At 36.9% G+C, this 14485-nt stretch overlaps 1 protein-coding gene across 1 annotated transcript in view; it reads right to left on the minus strand.

Moving 5' to 3' along the window:
• Positions 1-14485, minus strand: part of B4GALT4 (beta-1,4-galactosyltransferase 4) — a 37721-nt gene that overhangs the window by 9669 nt on the left and 13567 nt on the right. Inside the window, exons 3-4 of the mRNA XM_020985858.2 lie at positions 10119-10351; positions 3341-3528 (exon numbers count right to left, since the gene is read on the minus strand). Coding sequence (XP_020841517.1) covers positions 3341-3528; positions 10119-10351 — 421 coding nt within the window. The remainder of the gene's footprint in view (positions 1-3340; positions 3529-10118; positions 10352-14485) is intronic.

The following is a 14485-nucleotide window of genomic DNA, read 5'->3' on the forward strand; positions in this document are numbered from 1 at the left end:
TAGTGATAATGCTGATAATGATAATGATAAAGAATGATAATGCTGCCAAGATGCAGAATGAGACATAGTTTTGGACATGACCAATGTGAGAACTTGTTTGACTACGCAGATTTTTAACAAGGATTTTATTTTTCTTCCCCGCCCCCCAACCCTGACCCTTGGGCAGGGAGCAAGAGGGTGGGGAGATGGGGGGTGTGGAGTGGGAAAGGGGCACAAAGATATGGTAAAAAGAAAAAATAAATAAATGAGTGTTAATTTTTTAAAAAGTTTTTAAAAATACCCTGACCCCAGCCAAAAATATGAATTCCCTTTTCTTCAACCCACCCACCTACCCAATATGGAAGCTAAATGTCCCCTCAGGGGCATACCTGGTCCAGACTCCTCCTCCCTAAGGGGTTCTGATGCCTTGTAAAACCATTCCAGGCTGGAAGAGTGAGAACCAGGAGTCCAACTATGCCAGGGTAGGGTCTAGCAATCCACTATTCTAGGTGTTGGCCCTGTACAAGGTGATGGATGCTGGTCACCCTATGGAGGATAACCAATAATAGTCAATCCATCGTTTCTCTAAGTATGTATCTGTGTTTCAGCTGCTTGTAAGAATATGGGGGGGGGCCGCTAGGTGGCGCAGCAGATAGAGTGCTGGCCCTGAAGTCAGGAGGATCTGGGTTCAAATCTGGCCTCAGACCAAACACTTGACACTTACTAGCTGTGTGACCCTGGGCAAGTCACTTAACCCCAATTGCCTAAAAAAAAAAACCCCAAAAAAAGAATATGGGGGGGAGAGGAGGGGTGTGTGCCATATCTGTCCACATATATGTATGGCTGTGTGTATCACTTGTAGTAAATAAACCGAGTATATTTCTATGTGTAAAAAGTAGATGGCCAACAGCAGGAGACAACAATTAGTTGAACACATGACTGAAATGCCAGCTATTTGAGGGATTTCACACCTGCAAAATCAGGCGGGAAAGATCAGGAGGTATCTGTATGCAGAATGTCTAACAAATGCTACACCTTATGAGATCAAATAACTAGAGGCCAAGACTCTGAAAAGAGACACCAAGGCCAGATTGTCCAAGACAAGGAAGAGACCTGTAGTTTTCTTTCTGAGGTGAAAGCTTGGAAAAGTCAAGTTGTGAATATACCTCCAGGGAAGTCAACACAGGGTTGGTGGGGAATGACAAACCCATGGTTGCCATTTTCCTCAGTTTTGCGGGTAGCACATGGTCTGACTCAAGGTAGGGAGAGGCAGCTACAGCCTTAGACTGGGAGCCCCCTAGGGAAGCCTCTAATTCACCTAACACTTCCTATAGTGTACTTTAAAAAAATCAGATCTAGAACTGGAAAGGATCTCAGCTGGCAAATAGTCAAAACTCTTCTTTTTACATTTAAGGAAACTGAGGTCCAGGGAGGTTAGGGAACTTGTTCAAGATCACACAGGACTGGGCAGCTAGGTGGTACGGTGGATAGACACCAGCCCTGGGTTTAGGAAGAACCGAGTTCAAATCCGGCCTCAGACACAAAACACTCACTAGCTATGTGACCCCGGGCAAGTCACTTAACCCCATTGCCTAGCCCGAAAAAAAAAAAAGATCCCACAAGAATTCAGAGGCAGGATTTGAACCTAAGTCCACACTACTTCCCACTGCCTCCCTAATTTATCTTATCTTGTCTTATTATAGGATTTTAGATTTAGGGCTAGAAGAAAACTTGAAAGGTCACTGAGTCCAACCCCCTCATTTTACAGATGAAGAAACTGAGACCTCAAGAGTTTAAGGTACTTGACCATGGTCACAGAGCTAGTAAGTGTGTTAGAGGCAGGATCTGAACCCAGGTCTTCCTGACTGCATGTCCAGCATGCTCTCCACTATTCCATACTGGCTCTCATAGGGACTAAGTGTCCTGAGTGCTTATCTAGCTGTGAAATAGTGTTTGCTCTTTAATTCTACCTTTTTTTTTGGGGGGGGGGTAAGTGACTTGACCAGGGTCACATAGCTAGTAAGTATCTGAGGCTGAATTTAAACTCAGGTCCTCTTGACTGTGCCCCACTCCCCTTAATTCTCAACAAATTTCTCAGGACATGCCATTAATAACCTCAAGGATTATTCAAAAAGGTCTGTGTTAGGAAAAAGCCACAGGAAGTAGGCCTAAAGACTGGTGCTGCTTCCAAAGTCTTTAATAGTCTGGTAATAGCCCTGTACCTTGAAGACTGATCATAAGCATGCTCAGAGGTGAAACAGAGGGTGATCTTCATTCAGCGTAGTGTTTTGTTCTCTTCATTTATTTTTTTCTGGGTTTTGGGGGGAGGCATCTGGGGTTAAGTGACTTTCCCAAAGTCAGATAGCTAGTAAGTGTCTGAGGCAGAATTTCAACTCAAATCCTCTTGACTCCAAGGCTGGTGCTCTATCCACTATACCACCTGGCTGCCAAATGTAGTGTTTTATTGTGCGGACCTTTTCTCAGAATAAGATTTTTCTTGTTGTTGTTGAGGCAATCAGGGTTAACAGACTTGCCTATGGTCACACAGCTAATAAAGGTCAAGTGTCTAAGGCCAGATTTGAACTCAGGTCCTCCTGACTTCAGGGCCAGCACTCTATCCACTGTCCCACCCAGCTGCCCCCTAAGATTTTTAATAATTGAAAGAAATGCCAAATTTCAGCTACAAGGTAGTAAAAATAAAGATGTAATTTGTTTGTTTTTCCCATCCAACTTCACAAACCCTCTAAAATTTATCTAGTAGCCCACAGTTCCAGGTTAAGAACTTCTGAAAAAAATGTTAGCTGTAGATATTATAGTTCAATTAAATTTAACCAACTTTTAAAAAACTATTATGTGAACAGTGCCATGTTTTGACAGTCCTCCATTTGCCTGCTGTTTCAATTAACTAATCTTTCTGGAGCCTCCAGTTTTTCCTATGTCCTCACCTTCCCCATTTTCAAACTGCTTTACTGTTAAATGGTGTAACAATGAAACTCAATCAGGAGTCACTGGGCATTATGCACTGAAAGGTTAGTCTGCAGTTTCTCTGAGGTATTATATTCAAAATATTACCCCAAAAGACATGGGTCAGTCAATCAGAAAGTATTTATTGAGCCTCTACCATGTGTCAGATACTATGCTAAGTGCTAGGAATACAAAGAAAGGCAAAAGGTAGTCCCTGCTTTCAAGGAGCTCAGGGTCTAAAGGGAGAGACCACATGAAAACATCCATGATCACACAAGATATAAACAGGACAAATTAAGAGACAATCCACAGAGGGAAGACATTAGAACTCAAGGACATCAGGAAAGAGGTTAATAACAAGGTAACAAAAGTGAACTATTGACAATACCACTCCTACCTGTAGCCAGTGCTGTTTCTGCCAACCACCAGGTGTTTTGGATGAGCATCACACATGTAGAGGTTAAAGTCATTCTCTGGTACCAGATCCACATCATGGAATATAAAACAATCCCAATTTTCTTCCTTAAGGGCTTCTAGGTAGCCAACATTCAGGAGTCTGGCTCTGTTAAATTTGTCATCTCCAGCCTGGAGGTATTAAAAGGAATGGAGTGGTAATAACCAGATTTACAAGTGAGTTACAACTTTGTACCATCTTTCCTAAATCATAACATTTATCATAATCATAACTTAATAGCAATAATGTTTAGTGAAGTTAAAAAAGTGAGGTTAAGGAAAGTAGAAGTGGAAGGGGATAAAAGAAGAGGGGATGCTCATAGAAGGGAGGGTGGACTGGAAGAGTGGGTAATCAAAAGCAAAACACTTTTGAGGAGGGAAAGGGTGAAAGGAGAGAGACAATAAAAATGGGGAGGGAGGAATAGAATGGAAGGAAATAAATTAGCAATCATAACTGTGAAAAAACTTTTGAAGCACGTTTCTCTGATAAAGGCTTCATCTCTCAAATATATAGAGAAATGAGTCAAATTTATAAAAATAAGGGTCATTCCCCAAATGATCAAAAAAAAGAAATAGTCAGTTTTCAGATGAAGTAATCAAAGCTATCCATAACCATATGAAAACAAATGATCTAAATCACTGTTGATTGGAGAAATGCAAATTAAAACAATTCTGATATACTACCTCACATCTATTAGATTGGCTAATAGAACAGAAAAAGAAAATAACAAATATTGGAGGGGATGTGGGAAAATTGAGACACTAATGCACTGTTGGTGGAGTTGTAAACTGATTCAATCATTATGTAGAGCAGTTTGGAACTACGTCCAAATATTGATAGCAGCTCTTTTCTGGTGGCAATGAATTGGAAGTCGAGGGGATGCCCATCAATTGGGGAATGGCTGAACAATTTGTGGTACATGATTATGTTGGAATACTATTGTGCTATAAGAAATAATGAGCCAGATGCTCACAGAAAAACCTGGAAAGACTAATATGAACTGATGCAAAGTGAAATGAGTAGAACCAGGAGAACATTGTATCTAGTAGCAACAATACTGTAAGATGATCAACTGTAAATGACTTGGCCATTCTCAGCAATAGAATGATTCAAGACAACTCTGAAGGACTTAACAGTGAAAAATACTATCCATCCCCAGAGAAAGAAATGATAAAATCTGCATACAGATCAAAGCATGCTTTATTTTTTACTTTTTCTATATTTCTTGGGTTTTTATTTTTGTCTATGTTTTCTTTTACAATATGACTAACATGGAAATATATTTTGCATGACTACACATGTATAACCTACATCAAACTGCTTACCTTCTCAATGAGGGGGGGTGGAGAGGAAGGGAGAGAATTTGGAACTCAATTTTAAAAATGAATGTTGAAAATTGGTTTTACATGTAATTGGGGGGAAATAAAATATTAAATAAAATAGGCGAAAAAAGCAAGGTTAAAGAAATTATTCATCTTGAACATGATAAATACACACACTATTACATTACAATTGTATTTTGTATTTCCACTTTGTAAACTGATTCAACCATAAATATTCCACTAGACAGTTAATCATAACAAAAATCTGGGCAGTGCCCACTTTAAGCCACTTTATGTGCCTAAAAGCAGCAATACGGAGCTGATCATTACAAAGTACATTGTATTTTTCTACAGCATCAAGGTCTCAATTAGGGATTATAGACCTTATCAAGAACTCAAAATAAAGAATCAGATGACTGCTACAGGTTCTTCTAGCTCTGGATCCATAATTCTAAAGAGATTCTAATTGCGGCCAACAACATCCAAAAATCTAAGTTACAACAATAATAAACCTGCCATAATCACAAAAGAAAAAGTATGTCCCAAGTTATATAAAATGGGCATAAATATATGTCACAATTAATTTATACAAAGGCCATCAATGGACTATGAAGAGTACACATAACACACAAAAGACAATTTTGGGACTTCCAGCAAGAAAGGAGAATGAAAAGTCACAAGCAAGCCACATGCCTCATAATGCCCCTTCAGACAGAATACAAAAAACAGACACAATTGTCAGAAACTCCCATAAGAAAATTATACCTCACTAAAAATAAGATGAGTGAAACAAAGAGCTCTGCTATAATTTTTAAAAGTCAAAATATTATAACAACATTGTAAAAATGGCTTTGAAAGTTTTAGAACTCTGATCACCTTGACGACCAGTCATGACTCCAGAGAACTAGTGATGAAGAATGCTGCCCATCTCCTAACAAGGAGAGGATGAAATAAACATGCAGAATGAAACACACATCATTGTATGTTACCAATATGGGAATCTGTTTGGTTTATCTAGGTATACCTGTTACAAGAATTTTTTTTTTATAGTACAAAGAAGGGGGGTAAGGAGAGAAAATAAATTATCAAAACAATATCAGGAGTAGCATAAGAAATGATGCAAGAAACTGGAAAAAAACACTCAAATAGGTAACACTCAAGGAATTCGAGGAAAAATTAAAATGGGGGGGAGAGAAAAAGTTAAAAAAAAAAAGAAATGAATGAAACTATAAAGTCCCAGGAGAAAATAATGAAAGAGAATTCAGCTTGACAGGAGATGATGGCAAAGCTCACTAAAACAGACAACAGCATAGAGTAATTAGTAAATATAGAAAGAAAGACATAGCTGAAAGCTGGATCAATAAAAGGGTAGTGCAAATACAGAAAAACAAGCTCAGAGAGTAACTCAATCAAAAAATATTTGGAAGCAATACAGATACAAATTAGATAGGAGCTGTCTTATAGTATCTCCATTGCACAGCGTAGGGTAACCTGTGATTTCACTGACGCAAAGGAAGTAGGTAGTGTGGTATATAGAATGCTGGGCCTGGAGTCAAGAAGAAATGAGTGCACATCCAACCTCAAATACTTACTAGCTGTGTGACCCTGGGCAAGTCATTTAACCTTAGTCTGCCTCAGTTTTCTCATATGTAAAGTGATGATAATAACCACATCTACTTCTCAGACTTGTGAGGTTTGTAAAGCACTGAGCACTGTGACTGGTACTTAGTAAATTCATTCTTCCTTCCTTCCTTCTTTTCTTCCTTCCTTCCTCCCTCCCTTCCTTCCCACAGAAGAAAACTCCCTCTATCAACACAGATCCAAAAAATATCAAGGGGAACCATGAATAAAATTGATGGAGAAGAATGCCAGATTTCAAGTTTTTTAAAGGAGTACTCATCCATACCAGATGGTTTTGATTAAAAAAAAAAAGAAAGAAAAAAAACCTCAGTGGACAAAAAGAGAGAATACAGAAATGGAACCAAACATTTATAGGCCAGTGTATGATAAACTCAAGATTACAAAATGCTGGAGAAAAGGAATCAAACAAACCAAATATCGCAAAGATTTAATTGGAAGGAAGAAAAAGTATTACCTTACTGAATAAATGGACGGGTTCGCTAAAGACAAAATAGATGGACTTGATTACGTAAATATAAAAAGATTTTATTCAAAGGGGTGTGAAAGGGAGGGAAAAAATCTTTTGGTAACTGTGATAAAGGTAATATAAATTTATTAGTATTACCTGCTCTTCAGGGCAGCTAGGTGGTGCAGTGGATAGAGCACCAGCCCTGGAGTCAGATGGACCTGAGTTCAAATCCGGCCTCAGACACATAATACTCACTAGCTGTGTGACCCTGGGCAAGTCACAACCCCAACTGACCTCACCAAAAAATTTTTTTAAAAAAGTATTACCTGCTCTTCCACACATAATGACTGAAAAATATTAATAGGCAATTTTTGAAAAAGGATATATAAATTACTAATAATTCTCTAAATTCAAGTATTTCAAATAAATCATAGAAATACAAATTTAAACAACTTTGAGATTTTGCCCTATACCTATCAACTCATCTAAAATAATTTGAAACTGTGTTATTGAATACCGAAAAGACTTTTAGGCAACAAGCATTTATTACATAGTGCTGCAATTGTAAATTGGAGCAATCTTTTTGTAGAGCAATCTAGTAAAACGCAACAAAAAGTTAAAAGTTAGCTGTATCGTAATGATTCCAGGACTCCATCCTCAAGACATTATTAAATGGACAAAAAAATCTGTGTACAAAAATATTTATAGATGTTTCATATGTAATTTTAAAAAAACGGGAAGCAACTTCTATGTTTGTGAATAGCCAAATCAATTGTGATGTAGTAACATAGTGGAATACTATTACACAGATGGCAAATAAGAATACAAAGAAATGAGGGAAAATTTATACAAAGCTTTGCAAAGCAAAGAAAGCAGTATTAGAAGAACATACATTCTGACTATTATTGTAAACAGAGAGACAGTGAGACAGCAAAAATGTCTATAAATATACCAAAGTAAAAAAGGATCAAAAGGAGATAGAGGATATGAGTTATTGTTATTATTTTGGTAAAGCTATTTTCTTTATTGCTCCTTATTTTGTTTGGGTTTGTTCGGATTATATTTATAATTTATGTATAGTTATATATATTATTATATTTATAATTTAAAAAAAATAAAAACTAAACAAAAACACAAAACACTGCTGTTCTATATTATCTGGCCTAAAACTAATATCTCAGCTATTACAACTACTAAACTATTGATAATTTTGCTTGGCTTCTTAGATTTTTAATTACTTTTCTGGAATGATTTCAAAAAGTTTTTCAGGACAAAAGCATGATAGCTTTCAAAGTAATACACTGGATTTATTACTTTTTTTTTTAAGGCAAATGGACACTAATACACTGTTGACAGATTTGTGAATTGGTCCAACTATTCTGGAGAACAATTTGGAACTTTAGCCAAAGGGCTATAAAACTGCATACTCTTTGAGTCAGCAATACCTCTACTAGCTCTGTATCTCAAATAGAAGAAAGAAAAGGGAAAAGGACCTATATGTACAAAAATATTTATAGCAGCTCTTTTTGTGGTGGCAAAGAACTGGAAATTGAGAGGATGCTCATCAATTGGGGAACAGCTAAACAAGTTATGATATATGACTATGAGGGAATACTATTATGCTATAAGAAATTATGAGGGGTATATTTTCAGAAAAACCTGGGCAAGACATATGTGAACTGATGCAAAGGGAAGTGAGCAGAAACAGGAGAATATTGTACATAGTAACAGCAATATTGTGACAATGATCAACTGTGAAAGACTTAGTTATTCTCCAAAGGACTCATGATGAAAAATGCTGTCCACCTCCAGAGAGTGAACTGATGAATTCTGAGTGCAGACTGAAGCATACTTTTTTTACTTTATTTTTCTTCCTTTTTTTTTTTAACATGACTAATATAGAAATGTTTTGCATGACTTCACATTATAATGAGTGGGATATTGCTTGCCTTCTCCAACTGTAGGAGAGGAGCTAGAAGGAGACAAAATATTTGGAATTCAAAATTTTTTTTTAGAAAAAGGCAAGCTCTATGTAAACAGATTGATGGATTCATATGCAATCACCTTTTTTTCCTGTTCTACAGAATATATGAAAATGCTAATTTTTTTTCCTTTCTGTTTAAATGCAGAACAATTATTTTTTCAAATTTTACAGGAAAGTTTAATTGATGAACTTTCCTTAAAGGAATAGATTTCTTTATTGTAAGGACCTTAGAGATCATGTAATCCAATCTCTTCCTTTTGCAGACAACTAAAGATCATACAGCTAGTAAGAATGTGTGGGGTGTGTGTGTCATATATATATATATCACAGATGATACATTTTTTCATTTTTATAAATAGTATTTCTCTCTTAATCTCCCCCACCCCCACTTTCTGTTAATGATATATAAAAATACATAAAATTTTTGTAACTTTTTCTTATCTTACATTAATGTTATACGTCTTGGTAATCAAATTCATTATACTGTACCTTTTCAAGAAGAGTGTGAAGTCTTTCACAACTAGATGATACTATGGTGAACCAACAAAGTTAAATGAGTGACTGATGGCAATGAAAAGTCAACAGTAGGTCTATTTTAATTAATTACTGAAAGGCAAAATGCAAAATGGCAAAGATGGCTGTTTTAGTACTTCCAAAGCCACAGTACAACAAAAGGCACTAGTACATGATTCCATCAAATAACTGCTTCTTTCTAGTCCTTCCTCATATAATAATCACTCTTGATTATGAAAAAAATATTAAAACATCTGCTTATGTGGCATGCAATAAATATTCTGAGGAATATTAGGAAGAGAATTTAATCAGGCTTTTAGTTTGAACTTTGGTTGGTAGGCAATAAGAAATCATTAAAGTTTTTGAACAGAGGAGTGACATGACTGGATCTTTCTTGTAACCATATGAGGAATGGACTGGATGATGCTGATACAGGAAGCAAAAAGACCAATTAGGAGGCTACTGCAATAGTTTAGGAAGGTAATTAATGAGAGCACTCATAACACGAAAAAGTATGAAATAGCTTTCCTCATTCAGCAAGCTCATTTAAGAGGCAGTAAAATTTTCCAGAGTTTGGTCAAATGGAATCCACATACCATGGGACAAAAATGTTGTTTTCCCCTTTTCAGGGATTTAAAAAAAAAAGAATAGCAATTTTACCCAAGAAAGGTTGAATTATAACAATTTTACCCAAGAAAGTTTGAATGATGGCAATTTTACCCAAGAAAAATTAGAAAGATGACCATGTAGTCAAGTAGAACTTTATAAAGTAGATTTATAGGATCAAGGGGACCAACTCCAGTAACTGCTTACCTGATGAATGACATAGATGCCATACTCCACTTGCTGCCTCTTCAAAAATGGATGGAGATGTTTCAGCAGGTACAATAAGTGTTTCTCCCTATTCCGGTGTGGAATTAGGATGGCAACCCGTTGTAAGGCCTGACAGTCTTCTGGGTGGTAACGGCCGCTCTGAACTTTAGGATTCTCTCTCTGTACTTCTCCCCATGTGAGATCTGACTTGAAAATAAGTTTGCTGGTTCCTCCTAAATAACGCACACAGGCATCAAGTCTAGTTTCCAAGCTACCAAAGTGCCTTAGAGATGAAATTCTCATATCCAAAATGGGAACACTGGGAAAAAACTCAATTCTTGCTTCTCTTATTGGGAAAGAAAAGTAGAAGAGAAAATAAGGCTCCTTTGTATTCTAAAACTGTATGGTGCTCTAACAGTTTTAATTTAAGCTCTGTTAAAGTACGATGATTATCATTATGGAATAGGATTTTAAAATTCTAATTAGACCCATCAATAATACCTCTAGGCCTATATACCAAAGAGATCAAAGAAAGAGGAAATGGACCCATACATATAAAAATATTAACAGTAGCTCTCTTTGTAGCAACAAAAAACTGAAAATTAAGGGAGTACCCCTCTATTGGGAAATGGTTAAACAAATCATGGCACATGAACGCAATGCATATTATTGTACCATAAGATATGATGAAATGGACAATTTCAGGGAAAACTGGGAAGACCTATGTGAACCAATGCAGTGAAGTGAGCAGAACCAGAACAATTTATACAATAACAAAATTATGAGGAAAAATAACTTGCAAGTCTTGAGATGCTAATCAATGCCATGACAAATCATGATTCCAGTGGACCAAAGATGGAGTATACTCTGGAGTCAGAAGGCCTAGGTCTGAGTCTTAGGTCTATCACTATCTATCTCTGGGATCATGATCTAGGACCACGCTACACCTCAACTTCATCTATAAAATGAGAGGGGTTGAACGGATGAATTGTAAAGTTCTTTCCATTTCTAACATTCTATTATTCTAGTTCTTCTATCCTCAAACTCCAAATGACTAGCCATATGACAAAATAATAGCATATGGTTAACATTTATTAACACTTTTATGGTTTGCAAAGCACTTAAAAAATATATTACCTCAAATAGTTTCAGAAGACACTTTGGAAGACTTGCATGAATTAATGAAGAGCAAAATAAGCAGAACTAGAAGAATAATTTATATCATAACAACATGGCAAATACAACAACTCAAGGACTTAGGAACTCCGATCAATATAAGAACCAGCCACAGTTCTAGAGGATCTATCATGAAGCACAATAACCATCTTCTGACTGAGCGGTGAGAACATCAAAATAAAGAATGAATCATTCATTAAAACCTCTTTGGGGAAGGGATTTGAATTATGCAGCTAAAAACATAGTAAACAAGCAGAACAAGCAACTGGGCCAGAGAAAGGTACAAAATGTTTACCAGTCCAAGGATACATCTGTTACCCCAACTCTGCCAGTAGGGTGGAAATTTGATGCATTTCTTTTTCTTTCTTTCTTTCTTTCCTTTTTTTTTTCCTTGGTGAGGCAACTGGGGTTACGTGACTCGACCAGGGTCACATAGCTAATTAGCGTCAAGTATCTGAGACTGACTCCAAGGCCGGAGCTCTATTCACCGATCCACCTAGCTTCCCCATTTGACGCATTTCAAAAAGGAAAAGGAATCAAGGCAAGTGGGATATCCTGATGGAACCAACAAGGAAAGCCTAGGCTTAGAAAGCAGTTTCACAGTAGCCTAGGCCTTGTGGTCCCCAACTACACAACTCCCAGAAAGGAGACCCAAATTCCAAGGAAGGACAAAAACAAAAGTCCAACATCACTTAAAGGAGAATAGCTATTTATACCCAGGTAGTGAATTTGCTTCAAGAAAAAACAGTCAGGGAGAAAGGAAGAGAGGTGAAGGGAGAATGTCCAATGTCTTGAATATCCAATACATGACCACCATGAAATGAGGTTAGAGGAAGAAGGGATCTTCACACTCAAAGAAGTAAGGGCAGGAAGCAGATTCTAGAAAAGATGAGATACCTCTCAGACCTGCCAAACCTAATCTTCATGTAGTGTATATCTTGACATCCCATGACCACCTCAAACTCAATACTGCAACGCCAACCCTTCCCTCCCCCTAAATCTACTTCTGCTTTGTTCGTGACAGCACCATTTACTCAGTCTCCCAAATGGGAAAATCCTGGTGTTATCACACTCTTTTCTCTCGTATCCAACAGATTATGGCTAGAATGTCATCCCTTCCCTTCTATGCCAATGGATTTCTTACCCATCCTAGTTTTTTAAAATTGTTTTATTTTTTATTTTCACTTCCAAATTCTCTCCCTCCCTCTACTCTGTTCCCTCACCCAGTGAGAAAGCAAGAAACAGGATACCCATTATACAAATGAAGTCATGCAAAATATAGTTCCATATTAGCCACATTGTGGGGGGAGGAAGCAAGAAAAATTTAAAAAGTGAAAAAAAAATGTGCTTCAATTTGCATTTAGAGTCCATCAATTCTCTCTCTAGAGGTGGAACACTTTTCATTTTCAGTTCTTTGGAACTGTCACAGATTATTGCATTGACCAGAGTAGCTAAGTCTTTCATAGTTGATCATTATTAACAGTACTGCTAATACAATGTACTCCTAGTTCTGCTCGCTTTACTTTGCATTGGCTCATATAAGTGTTCCCAGGTTTTTCTGAAACCATCCTCTGTCATTTTTAACAGCACAACAGTATCCCTTCACAACCACATATCATCATTCCCCAATGGATGGGCATCCCCTCAGTTTCCCCTTCTTTGCCACCACAAAATGAGCTGCTATAAATATTTTTACACATATGGGTCCTATTCCTTTTTCTTTGATCTTTTTGGGAAACAGACCTGGTAGTAGTACTGCTTTGCCAAAGGGTATGCATAGATTTATATAGCCCTTTAGGCATAGTTCCAAATTGTTATCCAGAATGGTTAGACCATCTCACAGCTCCATCAACAGCATATTAAGTCCCCATTTTTCCACATCCTTTCCAGCATTTGTAACTTTCATTTTCTGTCATGTTAGCCAATCTGATAGATATGAGGTGGTACCTCAGGGTTGTTTTAATTTACATTTCTCTAATTATTAATAATTTAGAACATCTTAATAGCTTTGATTTCTTTTTCTGAAAGATACTTGTTCATATCCTTTGACCATTTATCAACTGAGGAATGCCTCTTAATTTTACAAATTTGGAGTAGAGAATTGGAGTATTAGAGAAATGAGACCTTTATCAGAAAAGCTTGATATAAAAATTTCCTACCAGTTTCCCATTTTCTTTAAAATTTTGGCTGCATTGGTTGGTTTGTATAAAAATCAAAATTATTCATTTTTTTTGTGTAATCAAAACTATCCATTTATCTCATATAATCCTTTCTCTCTCTCTCTCTCTCTCTCTCTCTCTCTCTCTCTCTCTCTCTCTCTCTCTTTCTCTCTCTCTCTCTCTCTCTTCTCCCTCATGAACTTCCCTTATCCATAGATCTGAAAGGTAATTTTTTCATGCTCCCCTAATTTGCTTATGTTATCACCCACTGTGTCTAAATTACATACCTATTTTGAGCTTATCTTGTTATAGAATGTGAGATGTTGATCCTGACCCCTCTTTTAAAGCCTAACTCAAATGTCACCTCCTCCATAAAATTGTTTCTAAAAGCTCACAGGCCTTCCCATTTATACTTGTTATAACATTCTATTCTACGTCTAATGCAATTATTATGTGTCTGTGTCTTATCCTAGGCTATACGTTCCATGAGGACATGGGCTCTTGGGCTCATAGTACTCTGCATGGAGGAACTTAATAAATGTTTTTTAACTGAACTGAAAATTGGATTTAAGTAACCTCAATCCTAGAAGTCTTCCAAATTCCAGCCCAAACAGGAAGGAACAGCCTACCTCAAAAGATAAAATCTAGAATGTGAGTTTCAAAAAAGAAGGCAGGGGGATAACAATGACTACTACCATTAATAATAACAGCTGGCACTCATAAGGTTCTTTAAGATTTGTAGTGTTTTCATAGGGGGCATCCCAAAAGTCTTAGTGCAGTTTTAAGCTATAAAGCTTAAACTGAGGCAGAGAGAGGTTAAGTGACTTGTCCAGGGTCACACAGCTAGTACCAGGGTCATACCACTAGTAAGAGTCTAAGGCATAATTTGAATTCTGGTCTTCTTGTCTCTAATTCCAACACTCTATCCACTGCAACAGCCTCTTGACTAAGAAAGATTAAGTGGCCTTACTCTGAACATTTTCATGAAAGTACAATGTTAAGTGTTAAGATCTCTATAATTCTGGAATTTCC

This window comes from Phascolarctos cinereus, unplaced genomic scaffold, assembly GCF_003287225.1.
Source record: "Phascolarctos cinereus isolate Bilbo 61053 unplaced genomic scaffold, phaCin_HiC Scaffold_726;HRSCAF=1367, whole genome shotgun sequence".
Lineage (NCBI taxonomy): Eukaryota > Metazoa > Chordata > Mammalia > Diprotodontia > Phascolarctidae > Phascolarctos > Phascolarctos cinereus.